The following is a 21,748-nucleotide window of genomic DNA, read 5'->3' as shown; positions in this document are numbered from 1 at the left end:
CCGACCTCACACCTGGTGACATTTACTTCTTCTTGTACTTGAGACAATGACTTGGTGGATAATGGTTTGAAGATGACAATGAAATCAAGACCATTGCCAATTGGTTCAGTGCCAAGTCAGAGAATGTTTATGCAGATAGGTTGAAGAAGTTAGTTTAATGTTGCAAAAAGTACTTAGAAGTGAATGTGAATTACATAGAAAAATGATGTAGTATGTAGGAAACCACAATGAAGCACCAAAGAAACTGGTATAGGCATGCATATTCATATAGAGAGATGTGTAAACTGGCAGAATACGGTGCTGTGGTTGGCAATGCTTATATAAGACAACAAGTTTCTGGAACAGTTGTTAGATCAGTTACTCCAGCTACAGTGGCAGGTTATCAAGATTAAAGTGAGTTTGAATATTGTGTTATAGTTGGCGCACAAGCGATGGGACACAACATCTCTGAGGTAGTGATGAAGTGGAGATGTTCCTGTATGACTATTTCACAATTGTATTGTGAATATCAGGAATCTGCTAAAACATCAAATTTCCAACATCGCTGCACCTGGAAAGAGATCCTGCAAGAATGGGACCAATGACTACTGATGAGAATCTTTCAATGTCACAGTAATGCAACCCTTCCTCAAATTGCTGCAGATTTCAATGTTGGGCCATCATTAAGTTTCAGCATGCAAAACATTCAACGAAATGTCATCGATATGGGGTTTCGGAACCGAAGGCCCACTCGTGTTCCCTTGATGACTGCATGAGACAAAGTTTTATGCCTCACCTCAGCCTGCCAACACTAACATTTGACTCTTGATGACTGTAAACATGTTGCCTGGTTGGAAGTGTATCATTTCAAATCATATCAAGCAGATGGATGCGCATGGGTATAGAAACAACCTCATGAATCCATGGACTCTTGCATGTCAGTAGGAGACTGTTCAGTTTGGCGGAGGCTCTGTAATGATATGGGGTGTGTGCAGTTGGAGCGATATGGGACCCCTGATACATCTAGATATGACTCTGACAGGGGACACGTACGTAAGCATCCTGTATGATCACGTGCATCCATTCATGTCCATTGTACATTACGATGGACTTGGACAATTCCAGCAGGACAATGTGACACCCTACACATCCAGAATAGCTACAGAGTAACTCCAGGAACACTCTTCTGAGTTTAAACACTTCTGCCGACCACCAAACTCCCCAGACATGAACATTATTGAGCGTATCTGGAATGCCTTGCAAAGTGCTGTTCAGAAGAGATCTCCACTCCCTTGTACTCTTACGGATTTATTGATAGCCCTGCAGTATTCATGGTGTCCATTCCCTCCAGCACTACCTCAGACATTAGTCAAGTTCATGCCATGTCATGTTGTGGCACTTCTGCCTGCTCACAGGGGCTCTACATGATATTAGGCAGATATAGCAATTTCTTTGGCTCTTCAGTGTAAAAGCACCTATAAAAGCTTTTTGTAACAAACTTTTTTAATGACCAAACAGTCCTTACTTTTTGACTATTTCTCATATTATTGAACCTATTGACACACTCTACATCATATCGAGTTGTTGAATACACAACCATAAAAAAAGATTTGCATCACCCTGGTTCTCAGAACTCCTGAAGATAGACATTGACTGTGGATATTGTACCACAGACACAGTCCATTTGATTGTTAAGAGATGTCGCTAAACCTGCCCAAAGATGTAAACAACCATGCATGAGCACCGTCTATTAGACGGAGGGGGTACGACAGCCGATCAGTTCCGGTCATTCCACCAGGAAGGAGATATACAGCTTGTGTTGTCTGTAGTTCAACCATGCCTACACGGCCAATACCGTGGTTTGATCATGTCAGCATTATTACTTTGTACCAGAAAGGGCTCTCAACAAGGGTAGTGTCCATGCATCTTGGAGTGAACCAAAGCAATGTTGTTCAAACAGGGAGGACATATAGAGGAGACAGGAACTGTCGATGACATGCCTCGCTCAGGCCACCCAAGGGCTATTACTGTATTGAATACCCCGCTACCTATGAATTATGGCTAGAAGGAACCCTGACAGCAATGCCACCATGTTGAATAGTGCTATTTGTGCAGTTACAGGATGTCGTGTTATGCCTCAAACTGTGCGCAGTAGGCTACATGATATGCAGCTTCACTCCCAACATCCAAGGCAATCTATTTCCCAAATAAACAAGAAGTGCAGAGTTGGGCACCATATATTACACTTACTACAGCACCTAATGTCAGCCATCTGAGGCCGTAAAAGAGAAAGATGGATTGAACTTCTGTAAGAAATGAATGTGTGTTGCAACAGAAAAAAAAGGTGAAAGCTACTTCACCATCCAGTACTGATGCAACCAAATGACAGAAACACACTAGTGTCAATGCCAAATAAATTAATCAGCATCTCATCTTTATGGTACAGCAAAGTAAACAATAGACAAATGGAAACTAATGATCATTAGAAATATGAAAAAAGAGATGTGGATTCTGACAGGCCATTTCATTGTGAGAGTGCAGACATAGGTTATCATCTTAATACAACATGGACCTTGCCGTTGGTGGGGAGGCTTGCGTGCCTCAGCGATACAGATAGCCGTACCGTAGGTGCAACCACAACGGAGGGGTATCTGTTGAGAGGCCAGACAAACGCATGGTTCCTGAAGAGGGGCAGCAGCCTTTTCAGTAGTTGCAGGGGCAACAGTCTGGATGATTGACTGATCTGGCCTTGTAACACTAACCAAAACGGCCTTGCTGTGCTGGTACTGTGAACGGTTGAAAGCAAGGGGAAACTACAGCTGTAATTTTTCCCAAGGGCATGCAGCTTTACTGTATGGTTAATGATGATGGCGTCCTCTTGGGTAAAATATTCCGGAGGTAAAATAGTCCCCCATTCGGATCTCTGGGCGGGGACTACTCAAGAGGACGTTGTTATCAGGAGAAAGAAAACTGGCGTTCTACGGATCGGAGCGTGGAATGTCAGATCCCTTAATCGGGCAGGTAGGTTAGAAAATTTAAAAAGGGAAATGGATAAGTTAAAGTTAGATATAGTGGGAATTAGTGAAGTTCGGTGGCAGGTGGAACAAGACTTTTGGTCAGGCGAATACAGAGTTATAAATACAAATTCAAATAGGAGTAATGCAGGAGTAGGTTTAAGAATGAATAATAAGAAAATAGGAATGCGGGTAAGCTACTACAAACAGCATAGTGAATGCATTATTGTGGCCAAGATAGACACGAAGCCCACGCCTACTACAGTAGTACAAGTTTATATGCCAACTAGCTCTGCAGATGACGAAGAAATTGAAGAAATGTATGATAAAATAAAAGAAATTATTCAGATGGCGAAGGGAGACGAAAATTTAATAGTGATGGGTGATTGGAATTGAGTAGTAGGTAAAGGGAGAGAAGGAAACGTAGTAGGTGAATATAGATTGGGGCTAAGAAATGAAAGAGGAAGTCGCCTGGTAGAATTTTGCACAGAGCACAACTTAATCATAGCTAACACTTAGTTCAAGAATCATAAAAGATTATTGTCTACATGGAAGAAGCCTGGAGATACTAAAAAGTATCAGATAGATTATATAATGGTAAGACAGAGATTTAGGAACCAGGTTTTGAATTGTAAGACATTCACAGGGGCAGATGTGGACTCTGACCACAATCTATTGGTTATGAACTGTAGATTAAAACTGAAGAAACTGCAAAAAGGTGTGAATTTAAGGAAATGGGACCTGGATAAACTGACTAAACCAGAGGTTGTACAGAGTTTCAGGGAGAGCGTAAGGAAACACATGGCAGGAATGAGGGAAAGAAACACAGTAGAAGAAGAATGGGTAGCTTTGAGGGATGAAGTAGTGAAGGCAGCAGAGGATCAAGTAGGTAAAAAGATGAGGGCTAGTAGAAATCCTTGGGTAACAGAAGAAATATTGAATTCAATTGATAAAAGGAGAAAATATAAAAATGCAGTAAATGAGGCAGGCAAAAAGGAATACAAACGTCTCAAAAATGAGATTGACCGGAAGTGCAAAATGGCTAAGCAGGGATGGCTAGAGGGTAAATTTAAGGATGTAGAGGCGTATCTCACTAGGGGTAAGATGGATACTGCCTACAGGAAAATTAAAGAGACCTTTGGAGAAAAGAGAACCACTTGTATGAATATCAAGCGCTCAGATGGAAACCCAGTTCTAAGCAAAGAAGGGAAAGCAGAAAGGTGGAAGGAGTATATATAGGGTCTATACAAGGGCGATGTACTTGAATACAATATTATGGAAATGGCAGAGGATGTAGATGAAGATGAAATGGGAGATATGATACTGCATGAAGAGTTTGACAGAGCACTGAAAGACCTGAGTCAAAACAAGGCCCCAGGCAACATTCCATTAGAACTACTGACGGCCTTGGGAGAGCCAGTCTTGACAAAACTCTACCATCTGGTGAGCAAGATGTATGAGACAGGCGAAATACCCTCAGACTTCAAGAAGAATATAATAATTCCAATCCCAAAGAAAGCAGGTGTTGACAGATGTGAAAATTACTGAACTATCAGTTTAATAAGCCACGGCTGCAAAATGCTAATGCAAATTCTTTACAGACGAATGGAAAAACTAGTAGAAGCCAACCTTGGGGAAGATCAGTTTGGATTCCGTAGAAATATTGGAACACATGAGGCAATACTGACCCTACGACTTATCTTAGAAGAAAGACTAAGGAAAGGTAAACCTACATTTCTAGCATTTGTAGACTTAGAGAAAGATTTTGACAATGTTGATTGGAATACTCTCTTTCAAATTCTGAAGGTGGCAGGGGTAAAATACAGAGATCGAAAGGCTATTTACAGTTTGTACAGATAGCAGATGGCAGTTACAAGAGTCGAGGGGTATGAAAGGGAAGCAGTGGTTGGGAAGGGAGTGAGACAGGGTTGTAGCCAATCCTCGATGTTATTCAATCTGTATATTGAGCATGCAGTGAAGGAAATAAAAGAAAAATTCGGAGTAGGTATTAAAATCCATGGAGAAGAAATTAAAACTTTGAGGTTCGCCGATGACATTGTAATTCTGTCAGAGACAGCAAAGGACTTGGAAGAGCAGTTGAACAGAATGGATAGTGTCTTGAAGGGAGGATATAAGTTGAAAATCAACAAAAGCAAAACGAGGATAATGGAATGTTGTCAAATTAAGTCGGGTGATGCTGAGGGAATTAGATTAGGAAATGACACACTTAAAGTAGTAAAGGAGTTTTGCTACTTGGGGAGTAAAATAACTGATGATGGTTGAAGTAGAGAGGTTATAAAATGTAGACTGTCAATGGGAAGGAAAGCGTTTCTGAAGAAGAGAAATTTGTTAACATCGAGTATAGATTTGAGTGTCAGGAAGTCATTTCTGAAAGTATTTGTATGGAGTGTAGCCATGTATGGAAGTGAAACATGGACGATAAATAGTTTAGATAAGTAGAGAATAGAAGCTTTTGAAATGTGGTGCTACAGAAGAATGCTGAAGATTAGGTGGGTAGATCACATAACTAATGAGGAGGTGTTGAATAGGATTGGGGAGAAGAAAATGGTTCAAATGGCTCTGAGCACTATGGGACTCAACTTCTGTGGTCATAAGTCCCCTAGAACTTAGAACTACTTAAACCTAACTAACCTAAGGACAGCACACAACACCCAGCCATCACAAGGCAGAGAAAATCCCTGACCCCGCCGGGAATCGAACCCGGGAACCCGGGCGTGGGAAGCGAGAACGCTACCGCACGACCACGAGATGCGGGCATTGGGGAGAAGAGAAGTTTGTGGCACAACTTGACTAGAAGAAGGGATCGGTTGGTAGGACATGTTCTGAGGCATCAAGGGATCACCAATTTTGTATTGGAGGGCAGTGTGTAGGGTAAAAATCGTAGAGAGAGACCAAGAGATGAATACACCAAGCAGATTCAGAAGGATGTAGGTTGCAGTAGGTACTGGGAGATGAAGAAGCTTGCACAGGATAGTGTAGCATGGAGAGCTGCATCAAACCAGTCTCAGGATTGAAGACCACAACAACAACAGTGGGCAAGAGACTCTACCATCACAAGGCATAATGGCTGGGCTGAATAATTTGATTTGTACTTCAAGAGAATAAGACCCCATATGATTCTAATAGCATCAGGACCTACCCACCTCTAATTACTTTACAGATGGCCATACCCAGCGCAACACCATCTGTCACCATCCAGCTTAGTGTCGGTGTTGTAACACACATTCATTTCTTACAGAAGTTCAAGCATCTTCCTGTTCTACAGCCTCAGATGGCTGACATTAGGTGTTGTAGTAAGTGTAATATATGGTGCCCAACTTTGCACATCTTGTTTATTTGGGAAATAGAGTTTACTGAAAGAGTACATTTAGTAAGGGTTATGAAATGACCCCTATGACAGATGAATTTGCTGCTGGTAAATCAGGATGGGGACTGTTTCCCCATCTGGACATGGGCTGTGGAGGTGGTGGTGACTGCAATTGCACAGTGAACCACCAGTAAACATCACTGGTTATAATAGGCTTTCATTGATGTCAGTTATAAGAATTGAATCCAGTTGAAGACCTGTCTGATGTCCTCTATGACATAGGTGGCCACAGGGGCATAGTGTGACAGCATCTTGCAAACCAGATAGACAACATCTTTTGAAAACAGGAGCTGCTAATAGTGTAGCTGCAGAGGCCTGACACAAGTTGCTTGCCGTCGATTATGGATGACAGAGGCAGCCCCTCATTGCTCAGTCACTCTGTAGCTGCAGTGACAACACACTGCACTGAATGGAACTTTGGTGCCTAATATGACCAAAGATGATGGCGTGCGCCCACTCTGGGCAATGATCAGCAACAATGCAGGTCCACACAGGCTGGATAATAGAAACAGTGTGACTGGGCAGCAAGCTGGTCCAGGATTGAACTCATGGCCCACCAGGAAGGTAGCTACTGACAGAAGGTAGTCACCCAGCTGAGAATCCAGTGGAGTAAGGGCACCAAGTTGACCGCATGCAGACTTCAGCTCAAGCGGGAGCCTGCAGCTACTGGCAGTGAAGTCCATGGATGGTGGATAGCTGCTTCATCTGATACTGCAAGTGGTCTCTGTTTCATATCACTAACTTACATATGTTCCTCCCATGGCATACCATATGCTGCTGGATGCTACCAGGTACAATGAACTTCTGAGAATGAGGGCCAGATTGGGGGATTATATATGTGAGGTGGCTGGTTAGTACTTCTCCAATGGCACCACTCCCATTCCCCAAACCATAACAGGCTGGAACTGCCGAGCATTGCTGTAGGGCAACAATGAATTATTTTCCCTGTTTTTCCTGTTTAGTCAGTTCCTACAGAAGCCCTGCAGAAACAGAAGAGAGCAAAAGGCATATAAAACGGTAGTGCATTATTAATTTTGAGACAGTATTGTGTGGAAGATGTTGACAATTTTAATCACATCATGACTAGTGATGATATATGAGGCATTGATGACACCTCAGATACAACAAACAGTCCATGAAGTGAAGGCACACACCCTGTCTATAGAATATTAGAGCCATACAAGTTTGAATCATGCTGGAGCACATTTGCACAGTGTTAATGGAGAGACAAAGTGCATTGCCATTTCAAATTTTGAAGCATGATGCAGCTATAAATGTCAACACCTATTGCAACCCTACCCAAATTATATTACACAATACAAAACAAGCAGTGTGTCATGTTGTGATATGAATCTACATCAATTGAAGATATAAAATCTGAAAATGGGTTGGTGATCACATTTTGGCACTTTATTTTACAGATCCGCCTTGATCACATGAACTTTTACACTTCACTCTTACCGATTTTGGCTACTGCATTCTGATGTAGTATCAGTGTCAAACTAGACGTGTTGGTACATAGTAAGTGCTGGTGATAATCAGAATGCGTCTGGTATTTATACAACGAAACTTAGGCCAGCAGAGGGCAATATAGCTAGAGTACATGATTAACCAGTATCACAAATGTAATGGTTAAAATGTGGTATGTGTAGGCATTAATTAAAATTACTTCACACAACAAAACATACGTCTGACAATAAAACATGTACCAGTGCTGACATACTGTAGGTGGAATTATATCCATACTTAAAACCCACATGAAAAGTGCAGATACTAATAATGTGAAGCTTGAAGCCTGGTAAAGTGAAACATACAATTGTGTAAAAGCCAGTATAAGAAGTTGTGGTCTTCAGTCCTGAGACTGGTTTGATGCAGCTCTCCATAGTACCCTATCCTGTGCAAGCCTCTTCATCCCCCAGTACTTACTGCATTCTGCATCCTTCTGAATCTTCTTAGTGTATTCATCTCATGGTCTCCATCTACGATTTTTACCCACCATGCTGCCCTCCAATGCTAAATTTGTGATCCCTTGATGCCTCAGAACATGTCGTACCAACCGGTCCCTTCTTCTTGTCAAGTTGTGCCACAAACTCCTCTTCTCCCCAATTCTATTCAATACCCCATCATTAGTTATGTGATCTACCCATCTAATCTTCAGCATTCTTCTGTAGCACCACATTTCGAAACCTTCTATCCTCTTCTTGTCCAAACTATTTATTGTCCATGTTTCACTTCCATACATGGCTACACTCCATACAAATACTTTCAGAAATGACTTCCTGACACTTAAATCTATACTCGATGTTAACAAATTTCTCTTCTTCAGAAACGCTTTCCTTCCCATTGACAGTCTACATTTTATAACCTCTCTACTTCAACCATCATCAGTTATTTTACTCCCCAAGTAGCAAAACTCCTTTACTACTTTAAGTGTGTCATTTCCTAATCTAATTCCCTCAGCATCACCCGACTTAATTTGACAACATTCCATTATCCTCGTTTTGCTTTTGTTGATTTTCAACTTATATCCTCCCTTCAAGACACTATCCATTCTGTTCAACTGCTCTTCCAAGTCCTTTGCTGTCTCTGACAGAATTACAATGTCATCGGCGAACCTCAAAGTTTTAATTTCTTCTCCATGGATTTTAATACCTACTCCGAATTTTTCTTTTATTTCCTTCACTGCATGCTCAATATACAGATTGAATAACATCGGGGAGAGGCTACAACCCTGTCTCACTCCCTTCCCAACCACTGCTTTCCTTTCATGTCCCTCGGCTCTTATAACTGCCATCTGGTTTCTGTACAAATTGTAAATAGCCTTTTGCTCCCTGTATTTTATCCCTGTCACCTTTAGAATTTGAAAGAGATTATTCCAGTCAACATTGTTAAAAGCTTTCTCTAAGACTACAAATGCTAGAAACGTAGGTTTGCCTTTCCTTAATCTTTCTTCTAAGATAAGTCGTAAGGTCAGTATTGCCTCACGTGTTCCAATATTTCTACAGAATCCAAACTGATCTTCCCCAAGGTTGGCTTCTACCAGTTTTTCCATTCGTCTGTAAAGAATTCATGTTAGTATTTTGCGGTCGTGACTTATTAAACTGGTAGTTCCGTAATTTTCACATCTGTCAATGCCTGCTTTCTTTGGGATTGGAATTAGTATATTCTTCTTGAAGTCTGAGGGTATTTCGCCTGTCTCATATATCTTGCTCACCAGATGGTACAGTTTTGTCAGTTTTATATATATTGTGAAAATCAGTGGTTTTATAACATGCTCTTGAGGTGGTAGGGAAGGCGAATAGTGAACTTCGATTTATTGGGAGAATTTTAGGAAAGAGTGGTTCACTTGTAAAGGAGACGACATATAGGATGCTGGTGCGACCTTTTCTTGAGTACTGCTTGAGTGTTTGGGATCCATACCAGGCTGGATAGAAGTAAGACATCAAAGCAATTCAGAAGCAGGCTGCTAGTTTTGTTATCGGTCAGTCTCATCAACACATAACTGTTACGGACATGCTTTGGAAACTCAAATGGGAATCCCTAGAGAGAAAGTGATGTTCTTTCCAAGAAACACTATTGAGAAAATTTAGAGAACCTGCATTTGAAGCTGATTGCCACCAACATACATTGCATGTAAGTCCTGTGAAGACAAGATACAAGGAACTAGGGCTCATAGGAAAGCATACAGACAGTCGTTTTTCCCTCACTCATTTGCAAGTGGAACAGGAAAGGAAATGACTAGTAGTGGTACAGAGTACCCTCCACTACACACCATATGGTCATTTGCAGAGTATCTACGTAGATCTAGATGTAGGTGCCAAAAGTATAAAGTATTATGTCTGCAGATTTCCCTCCATTGAGAATGACACACTGTGTTCTGTTTTCTAGAAACTCTTCAATCCAATCTCACAGCTGGTATGATATTTTGTTTGCTCATATTTTATTCATTAGATGGTAGTGTGGAATCTTACCTGATGCCATCCAGAAGTCATAAAGCACAGCATCAACCCGGTTACTGGTATCTACTGCTTTCTGGGTCCCATGGACAAGCAGAGTGAGCTAGGTTTTACACAATCATTGTTTTCAGAACCCATGTTAATTCTTACAGAGGTGATTTTTGGTCTCCAGAGATATCATAATACACAAGCACAAACCATGTTCCAAAATTCTACAATAGTTTTTTCACACACTCTTTGTGGAATCAAATTAGCGTCCCATCAGGTCCAGTGGCCTTTCTTCAGTTGACTGATTTTTCTTGCTTTTCTATCCCATTTTCGTTTATTTTGATATCTCTCATTTTGAAAGTTGTTGGACAATTTAGAGGAGATACCACAGATCAATATTCCTCAGTGAGCCAGTTTTGAAAAAAAAAAAATTTAGTATTTCATCCTTCTCTCTGTTATCTTCCAGTTCAATGCCATTATGGTGACAGAGTGTCTTGACAGATGGTTTTGATCTGTTTACTGATTTGACATATGACCAAAACTTCTTACAATTTCCTATTTACAGCTATATTCACTGTTCAGTGGTGCTGCAACAGCCTTATGGGTACCAGTTCTTTGATGTAAACAGAGTAGAAAAGTTCAGATCTGTTGGTGACCATAAGATGTAATGTTGTTTTCACAAGCTTCACACATAGCATTCCTTATGCTAATTGTGGTTTCATTCAGTTTTTGTTTATCTGTGAGGCACCAGCAACATTTAAATTTGCAGTGGAGCTCTCTTTGCATTTGTAGCAGCTTTCTGACACTGGTGTCAAACCACAGCAGATCTTTCCCATCTCTCACAAAATTGGCTCAGTACAACCTGTCTATTGTGTATTGTGCAGTACATGCCCATCATTGTCAGTGCTAGAGAGGACATTTGCACATAAACCACGTGGATAATCTGAAATCTATTTCTTGTCACTCTTACTAAACAGAAATGTCTTCCTACCTTCTGTATATTCCTGTTACAGCTACATTTGTTGTTCAGTGAAGCTATAACAGCCTTATGGTCACCAATTCTTTGAGATATGTGGAGCAGAAAATTCAGGTCTTTTGGTAGCAATAAGATGTAATGATATTTTTGTGAGCCAATTTACTGATTATGTGCTCAAGATAATTTTCAGATAAAGCATTCAGAACAATTTCACATGATTACCTGTCCCTACTATCCGTCATATACACTTGAGTCACCCATTCTACAGCTGGTAAGTTGAAATCTCCTCCTAATACTACAATATGACTCCTCAAACATTCCATCACTGCTGCTCCTGAAATAGGGGCAGTATAAAACATCCAGTCACCATGATTGTTCCACCCGTAACACTCACCTTAACTCAAATTATTTTGTATTTGGAAACTGTACTAACCTCACTGGAGATTATCAATTTTTTTACATTCTGAGGTCTTTCCATAGATGCCTCTGCAGTTAACTAATATTATATTAACAATTTCTTTCTCCTATCTGCCACGATAAAGACCAATCTCATTAATTAATGCAGCGGGTAATCTCCCCTCTCTGAAATGAGAAGTAGCCTATTGTATTTGTGGAGGTATTTCTCTATCCTAAAAAACCAACATGTATATGCTATGCATACTCTGCTACCCTAGTAAAGTCAGTTCATAAAATGTCCACTAAAATTCACAGAAAGAATAATTTGGTGTGCATTGTTCAACACAATTAAATACACAGATGCAATTCACTGCTTTGTAGAGACGCATGAGAACTGAACTAAACTAAAACCTGTGTATAAAAAGAAGCTGTTAGCATGTCCACTAGGATCTGTGGTTCTGTGTGTCTTTAATCATTCCAGAACTTTTGCATCTCCAGCATGCTGGATATGTATGTTTGCTCTGCTAATGGGCACTGAAAAACGTGACTTAGACACAAGCATGTACAATGGTTTGCCCATGCTAACGCAGAATACGCCATTTTTTCTGTTTGGATGGTTAGAGAATGGGTTCTGATATCCAAAATGGATCGTCAATTAAATAAAAGGAATTGAATTTTACAACTTTGGCTATTTGCTCCATCAAACTCATTGCAGAATGTAACTGGGAAACATTTTATCATACCCTTTAAAGCCTTGATCTTGCACCATTTGGCTTTCTTATCTTTTTGCATCTGAAATTTTTACAGGCCAATTATGCTGTCAACGAAATGTTACTATGAGGCACCATTGTTCAATATGGTGCAACAAAATATGGCATCCTGTTATGTAAATGTCTTAAAACAAATGGCAGTTATGTTGAAACAAAGTCCAAGGCTGTGTTATAACAAGTGTCATCAAACTTGATAAACTCATTGGCAGTAGTCAAACACTTTACTATAGATGCATTCTTGCACTTTGTTGGAAGGGAAAAATGATGGAGCCATAGGCAGCCTCACAGAAAACAACGTGAAGAAATGAAACTTCCTGGCAGTTTAAAACTGTGTGTGAGACAATGATCTGGAAATATGAAATGTTTTGAGCTATGGACAGAACAAATTCAGATGTGTGCGTATTTAAATAGGTCTTACTTGGAAGATCATCACCACTAACTGAAACTATACCATATGATAAATACACAAATTTCTAGTATTAGTTTCACTTCTTTAAAGGGTATCAGGCATGCAGCTAGATCAAATTTAGGTTATAGAATGAATTTTTGATGGTGTAGCATGCCATAATCATCATGTTGCTCCTGCTAACTGACATCCTAAGCTGGAGTGTGTGATAAATACATTTGCTGTCTACCCCTTAACTCATGGTCAGTGCACTGACCATATGATGCACCAGTTGCAGTGGCAGGGGTAGCACACTCTTGAAAGTCAAGTGATGGATCTGAGTCTGCACTCTACTTTCGGTCTGCTCCGTGTTCTTCCTCCACCATGTTTAAAGCAGCTTCAGTGCTGGGATCCACACTAGGTTAAGTCGGAATTGATTGTGCTTGTTGGATTTTGTAGCCAAATTTTGATAGCCTCTTTGTATACACAGTCCCATAAGAGGGAAGTATTTTCCAAAACTTTTGTGATTTCATACCTCATTTTATTGTTTCCATCATGGGCACATTGAGGACTTTCTGGTTTCAGTAGCTGCTGAAGATGGTGTGCTGTTAATGTTCTGTGGACTTTTATTCAAATCTGTGAATGGTTTGTTCAGCATGTGCTTCTCCACATTTGCATGGTGTGTAATATTCACCAGGTATTTGTAGTCCCATATCATCTTCTACTGAGTCCAGAAGAGATTTAGTCTTGGCTAGCAGATGGTATATGCATTAGCTTAAAATTGTGTAGCTTAAAATTCTGTAATTTTTTTCTGATATGTTGAGCATGTATGGGATGTGGATTGTCAGTATGGGCTTAATGTTTTCAGATGTCAACTGTCATGTCACCTTCTGTGTGGAGGTACATTGAATTTTTCTGGAACATGGCCTTGAGGTGAGATATTTCTGGTACTAAACTTTATTTGTCAGAGATCAAATTAGTTCTTTGGACAAGTGTGTTAAGCAACCCTTTTCTTCATGATTTCTGATTACAACTAGTGGCTTGATGATATCAGTCCATGTGTGTTATCTTCCAGTAAGTGTTGATGCTAGGTCGGTAAACGATGATCAGTGACTCCAGAAACTTGGTGTACATAACATACTGTATGAATGCAGAAAAGCATATATCAGACAATGGAAGTGGGAACTGCTCCTGGGAGAGGCTGATAGCCAATTGTGTCACAAAATGTTGAAGAAGTTACTATTGCACTGGCTGAGAACTCTGGATGTAATGTGCAAACTTCAGGCAGTATACATGCTGCATCACAGCAGCTGAACATTCCATGGTCCATCATTTGATAATTGCTGTGAGCAGTTGCGAAATGGTAACTGTACAAACTTCCAGGCTGTCATGGATACAGATGGTCACCACATTGAGCAACGTTTGTGACCTTGAATGTAAACAGGGTATGCAACTAACAAATGTTACTGCCTCATGTGGAAATTAAATTGAGTTTCTTTCAGTTGTTTGTTCATTATTTCTCTTCTCCATGTCCTTACAAAAGTTTCCATAAATTTTGTTGTCCTACAATCACTTTCTTTTCATATGGACACTCTCAAGTAGCAAAAGTTTAATTATGACCACCCTGTACACTCTTGTGTTAATTGTGTCCTGAAAGGATGTCACTTTGAGGATTTTCCTTCCATGCCTGAAACTCATGTCCTGTCAGTTTATGAAGATAGGTTCCTGCAGGATTATAAGGCAGTATATGTCTTCCCATCTCATCCCAGATACACTCTATGGATGGCAAAACAAGGGAATATGTAGGCCAGTCAGTGATCCATACATTCCTTAATGTATTTGTCACATGAGCCTCACTGTGGGAATTTGCATTATACTGCTGGACTATGATATTTGGTACCCTGCTGTTGAAGGGTATGACAAAAGGGTTTACCATTCTTGTCACATGCAGCTGAGCATTGAGCCTCCCTTCAGCAATTGCCAAATCAGCCCTGTTGTCATATCCAATAGCTCTCCACACCATGATTCCTGGAGTTGGAGAGATATGAGTCTTGAGAATCAGTGCTTCTTGTGATCTTTCACCTGATCATCTACAGACACAATGGTGTCATTTTGACTACCACAAGCAGAAGCAAGACTCATCACTGAACACCACAGAATGCCTCTCAATGTCCCAGACTCTACACCATGCGCATTACTATTGCCTTCAGTGTGATGTGAGAAGCAAACAACGTGCGGCAACTACAGATCACAACCCAGCTTCCACTAATCTGTTGATGATGGTTTGTGGTGACATTCTGCCCGTAACCTCTGCCTGGATTTCACCTGTTGTCATCTGTCTATTTTTCAGAGCCAGTTGAGTAACCCTATCATCTCCTTCTAATGTGGGCCTTCTGGAGGGACCTGTGCCTGCTCATCTAGCCTCTTTGTCATCCTGTGACCACCTTGTCACTACTCATTCTGCAGTCATTGCACTATAGGCAACTGTCTGTGCAATCTGTCAGTATTATGCTTCTATGTCCCTCATGTCAATGACTGAACTGTTTAGAAAGTCTCAAAAATGGTAATAAGCTGCACATGCACATCCTCAGATCGTGACAGGTTCTGATCTTCACCAGGAAAGTTCAGGTAACACTAGACACACTTAATAGCCATGATATATCCACAACATTCTTCATCTGTAGGAATGCCATTTTTCTGTACTGAAAATACCAAAAATAACCTAAAATAAGAGTGTAATTTTATTCAACATATCTCCATGGAAATAATGGAGTATCAGTTTGGTAGTATTTGGTCAAGGTGTTCATGAAGTAAAATTTTTCATTTAGTAATTTTTGTTTATGCTTGGTCATTAAGTATCCATGTAGTCATCTCACTCATCTTCCACAGACCCAAAAAAATTGTGGCAGGCCACAATTATGGTGAACACTGTCTCTCAGAAATCTCTTCTTAGATTTCAGTCTGACTCAAAAGAGATTGGTACCCATGCAGTGGATGTGATTTAAATTTGTGTTTTTGTCCATTCCTTCTGGCAGTACTTCGGAGAGGGAATGCTACTGATTAAGTGTATTTTTTGGGCAAACTTTGTTTTATGCATCCAGTAATAAGTAGGGGAGAGTGGGACACTCTGAACCACGGGGCACAATGAATCAGGTAGCATAATTTCAGTATAAGGTGGTAAATTATTTTTTCCTCTGTACATATATTGTCAGTACTGCTCTACCAACTGCCACTTGTTTTCTGCAGGATCTAGTTCCCGCCATTAGTGTTGTACTGGTGATATGTTAGTTTCGCAACAGTGAAGTAATTTTTGGGGACATAGATAGATTGAATTTTGTTCAATCCTTTTGTCACCAAATTTTAGAGAAAGTAAGTCATTGTAACAATATCAATACTGTATTTTAATGATATAGATCTTCAAACATTAACAATGTTCATACATAACCTCACATGAGCTTTGTTTGAAATATGTACTGTTGGGGCACATTGGACCAAACTCTCCCGGGGCACAATGAGCCATGGTTCATTGTGCCCCAGGAATCTTTTAAGTGTCCAATACAAGCACTCTGTACTTTGTTTCCTTAGCATGGGTAAAACATATGTGTAGGAATTTAAGGCTTTTAAATCACAGACATTCAGCAGTCCTGTTTTATATTATCAGGCTTGAAGATGGTTCTTTCATACCGCAGGAAGATGGACGGAGGTAAAACTGACCATTACGTTATGCAAGAAGCTGTACAGGATGTTCTTAATAAGGGCATGGCAGTTCACCAAGCAGCTAAATCTCATTTAATACCTTACCCAACTCTTCATTGATATGTTCAAGACATTAAATGTGGTTCCAGAGAAAAATTGACACCAAACTGTAACAATTGTAACGTATTTTCTGTGGAGCAGGAGAAAGAATTAGGTAAAGGATGAAGCTTTTGTTCCAGATAGCAACATACTTTATGTGCTCCCACGACCTGCTACTGATGGTGTGACAAAGAGACAAAAATCATATTTCAAATTTGGAATCAGCTTCGAGTCTATTGATGTTCGGTAATTCCAAAATAAGTAACATGATTGTGTGCCTACAGATTTAAATATATGATTCACACATGGAATATATGTACACATTATGTTTAAAGTATATTTACACTTACTTTGTATGCTAATTAAATGAACCTGTTTAAAGTGGTTCATTGTACCCCACATGTGGGGCACAATGAACCATTTACCAAATTTTCTTCAAAGGCCTGCAGCTAAAAAACAATTAATGACAATGCAATCATATAACGCCATTTGATACTTGAATGATCAAACTGTAACATCTGTAAATCACAACTCTGTAATAAAATTATTGGATGAGTAACACAGAGAAATATTTTTTATGGTTCAATGTGCCCCACTCTCCCCTATAGCTGTCTCGTTTATGTTGACCAAAGCCTATCTTATATGTATTGCTCTTTTCTTCTTATCTATACTAGCATTTTACCATCACCATATATCCTTATATTATATGTGTGCTCTTATTTGAGACCGTTGGGAAACACTAACACAGATAAAGTATAGATGTACCCTATATCCTTGGCTGACCAGCTAAGTAAGAGCTCACTAGCTCCCTTTTGATGCTGTATCTTACCAGTACTTTCTATTTTGTATGAATTCACTACTGCTTAAAATACATGCTATAGCCCAATGTTATAGACAGATACATACTTTAGTCGTGACACCACTGTAAGCTGGGGACTGATGACCTCAGATGTTAAGTCCCATAGTGCTCATAGCCATTTGAACCAACCACTGTAAGCTGCTGTCATTCCACTGCCATTGTAGTGTCCTCACTGCTTTCTGATTCCTTTAATGGAAGACGCAAAGCTATGTTTTCTGGAGTTAGGAGGAGGGGAAGGAGGAGGAGGAGGAGGAGGAGGATGAGGAAGAGATTAGTGTTTAACACAACAATGAGGCCATTAGCAATAGAGCACAAGCCCAGATTATGGAAGGATGGAGAAGGAAAGTGGCTACGCCCTTTTGAAGGAACCATCCTGGCATTTGCCTGAAGTGATTAGGGAAAGCACAGAAAACTGAGATCTGGTGTTAGGCTTCAACTGATAGTTCTTACTGAATGTCAACACTAAGACACAGGTTTTTGTCAGTTTTCTCCTGACGGTTTCAAAAATATGTCCCTGGTTGGTAATTTCCTGATTTTCAACAGAAGAACATGTGGGGTTATCCATACCTATTAGTATCACTGACGAGTAAAGACTGTTTCATCTATGTGTGGGACAAAGTCGCTATTGCATTCTGAGCTATGCTTGTGAGTGGATGTGTTTCATGTATCATGCATCATTAACAGTACTCCTGTCTCATTATTGGTACATTCGATGCAACTCCTGGGTGCAAACCAATCAAGGAAAATACTGACTTCCCTTAACTGTATCAGAACTGGCCACACCATGATCAAAGCAATGCTATACAACTGGGGAATTGTCAGTGATGATCAGTGTGTCAGCAGAACATCAGAACAAATGATGGAGTGCATTTTGTATGGCTGCCTAAAAAGAAAATTCATGGATACCAGGAACAGCTTCATAGACATAATACCTGCAGCAATTAACTGGTCAGAGTCTTTGGATATCCAACTATAATGGGAAATGGATATCTCAACTTCTTTTGTCTTCTGCTGGTTCTTCAGCTTTGTATTACCTATACATACATATGTATACCTGTATCTGCTTGTACTGATTCATTCATTTTATCTTAACTTTTATGCACTTTACTGTGTATACTTGTAAAATATAATTCTCTAAACAACATGCTAAATGAAAAAAATTGGTTCATTCCTACTGCTTCATACTGAATTCTGACAAAGTGGTGACCCTGGGCATAACCACAACATGAGGTATTCAAATTTTTGTTAAAAACAGCCTACTATGCATTAACAGTTCATGGGCTGTCTGTTGTATCTGAGGTCTCATCCATACCTCTTATAGCATTCCTAGCATTACCTACCATGTTATTCATCATGCATGTCATTCTACCTGTAGTTGAACATTCATATTTGTCACAATGCCATTGACAAACTCATGTTACTTTCGCCATACATTTTACAAATTTGAAAATGAATATCAGCCAGTGAGGGATTTTGTGCATTCATAAACAGTATGGCTGCATATGACTCACACACAGCAGGTATATTAGTTTTCTTAAAAATTATGGCAACCCGCTATCAGGTATCTCCATTGTTGTGAACTTTAATCAGTGTACATGTACAGTCTTGTAACTGAAATTCAGCTGTGGCATAAATTGGTAATGGAATGTATTCCCTGGGTGTACTGTATGTATGCCCATGATGAGGAAGTAATGTTATGACGTCTGGTACTAGTTCACAGTCATCATTCTGAAGATTCACCATGATGCACTTGTGTCTCAAAAATGGCTTTTTTCTTAAACATACTTGTTGAATTTTTTAAAAATATAAATATGTTTTACACCAAGTTTAACAAGAAATTTGATAACAATACTAGTTTATATTCAGCCCACCTTCAAAACATATGGGATATTACAGCAAGTCACTTACAGATAACAATGTATTACTGTGTTTGTGACAATTAAAGTACCTCCTTATCTCTGTGGAAGTGGTTTTCAACCCCACATATTTCATTTAAGATGCTGGTTATTGAAACAATATCCTGATGATTTTCATGAAGTATCTGTTAAACACATAGTGATGAGGTAGCTAACCAGTGGCATACCCTTTTTGTTGGCTCTTAACAGAAAAAAAATAAAATGATGACCAAACTGAAACATTTCTGTGATATAAAAGAAACAAATGTACTATCCAGCATTCTTTCTGAACTACACTCCTGGAAATTGAAATAAGAACACCGTGAATTCATTGTCCCAGGAAGGGGAAACTTTATTGACACATTCCTGCGGTCAGATACATCACATGATCACACTGACAGAACCACAGGCACATAGACACAGGCAACAGAGCATGCACAATGTCGGCACTAGTACAGTGTACATCCACCTTTCGCAGCAATGCAGGCTGCTATTCTCCCATGGAGATGATCGTAGAGATGCTGGATGTAGTCCTGTGGAACGGCTTGCCATGCCATTTCCACCTGGCGCCTCAGTTGGACCAGCGTTCGTGCTGGACGTGCAGACCGCGTGAGACGACGCTTCATCCAGTCCCAAACATGCTCAATGGGGGACAGATCCGGAGATCTTGCTGGCCAGGGTAGTTGACTTACACCTTCTAGAGCACGTTGGGTGGCACGGGATACATGCGGACGTGCATTGTCCTGTTGGAACAGCAAGTTCCCTTGCCGGTCTAGGAATGGTAGAACGATGGGTTCGATGACGGTTTGGATGTACCGTGCACTATTCAGTGTCCCCTCGACGATCACCAGTGGTGTACGGCCAGTGTAGGAGATCGCTCCCCACACCATGATGCCGGGTGTTGGCCCTGTGTGCCTCGGTCGTATGCAGTCCTGATTGTGGCGCTCACCTGCACGGCACCAAACATGCATACGACCATCATTGGCACCAAGGCAGAAGCGACTCTCATCGCTGAAGACGACACGTCTCCATTCGTCCCTCCATTCACGCCTGTCGCGACACCACTGGAGGCGGGCTGCACGATGTTGGGGCGTGAGCGGAAGACGGCCTAACGGTGTGTGGGACCATAGCCCAGCTTCATGGAGACGGTTGCGAATGGTCCTCGCCGATACCCCAGGAGCAACAGTGTCCCTAATTTGCTGGGAAGTGGCAGTGCGGTCCCCTACGGCACTGCGTAGGATCCTACGGCCTTGGCGTGCATCCGTGCGTCGCTGCGGTCCGGTCCCAGGTCGACGGGCACGTGCACCTTCCGCCGACCACTGGCGACAACATCGATGTACTGTGGAGACCTCACGCCCCACGTGTTGAGCAATTCGGCGGTACGTCCACCCGGCCTCCCGCATGCCCACTATACGCCCTCGCTCAAAGTCCGTCAACTGCACATACGGTTCAGGTCCACGCTGTCGCGGCATGCTACCAGTGTTAAAGACTGCGATGGAGCTCCGTATGCCACGGCAAACTGGCTGACACTGACGGCGGCGGTGCACAAATGCTGCGCAGCTAGCGCCATTCGACGGCCAACACCGCGGTTCCTGGTGTGTCCGCTGTGCCGTGCGTGTGATCATGCTTGTACAGCCCTCTCGCAGTGTCCAGAGGAAGTATGGTGGGTCTGACACACCGGTGTCAATGTGTTCTTTTTTCCATTTCCAGGAGTGTATAATCAGTTGATCTGTTTGGATTTTGGATGTTAAGGTAAGAAAGCATTCTTGGTACAAATGTGGTCTGACTTACTTGCATGATGAAGGCTACAGATGAAAAACACTTTCTTTTCTGTTCTTCACGTCGAACAGCCTGCATAATATAACTGTATGGTCCATAGTCTGTTCTGGATACTGCAACATTTTGAATCCACATACAGGAACTACACTGCTTCAGAGACTTCATTCTTGAATTTGGAGAAAATTCCAAGTAAGGTAGTAATTTGCAGCATCTCTCACAGTAGAACATATTTTTTGTCTTGCTAATTTCAATCTCCTGTGATGAAAGAACCAATTTTCACAAAATTTGCAGCCCAGTTTAATACAGGAGAGTATTATGTAATTGTATTTGTAGTAAACTCATATTCAGCTGCGGTCAAGACATGTGCATTTGTTCACTAGCTTTGGTATAGACTGGAAGTTCAAATGCTAAGCAGCTGTCACAACCACGTTTGAAGTGTCTGTCAACTGCTTAGGACTTTCTCAATATGGTGAATGGTGGTATGTTCTCATGACACTATAGAACATTATATGTGTTCAATACTAAAAGATGATTAGAGTTCATAGAGTGACTGATACAAACTCTTACC

General features: G+C 40.8%; 1 protein-coding gene across 1 annotated transcript in view; it reads right to left on the bottom strand.

Annotated features, from left to right (window-relative positions):
• LOC126249362 (IQ and ubiquitin-like domain-containing protein) overlaps nt 1–21,748 on the bottom strand; it is a 222,711-nt gene that overhangs the window by 48,858 nt on the left and 152,105 nt on the right. The window contains exon 10 of the mRNA XM_049951015.1: nt 21,193–21,435. Coding sequence (XP_049806972.1) covers nt 21,193–21,435 — 243 coding nt within the window. The remainder of the gene's footprint in view (nt 1–21,192; nt 21,436–21,748) is intronic.

This window comes from Schistocerca nitens, chromosome 3, assembly GCF_023898315.1.
Source record: "Schistocerca nitens isolate TAMUIC-IGC-003100 chromosome 3, iqSchNite1.1, whole genome shotgun sequence".
Classification (NCBI taxonomy): Eukaryota; Metazoa; Arthropoda; class Insecta; order Orthoptera; family Acrididae; genus Schistocerca; species Schistocerca nitens.
This window is presented reverse-complemented; position numbering and strand designations above follow the sequence as displayed.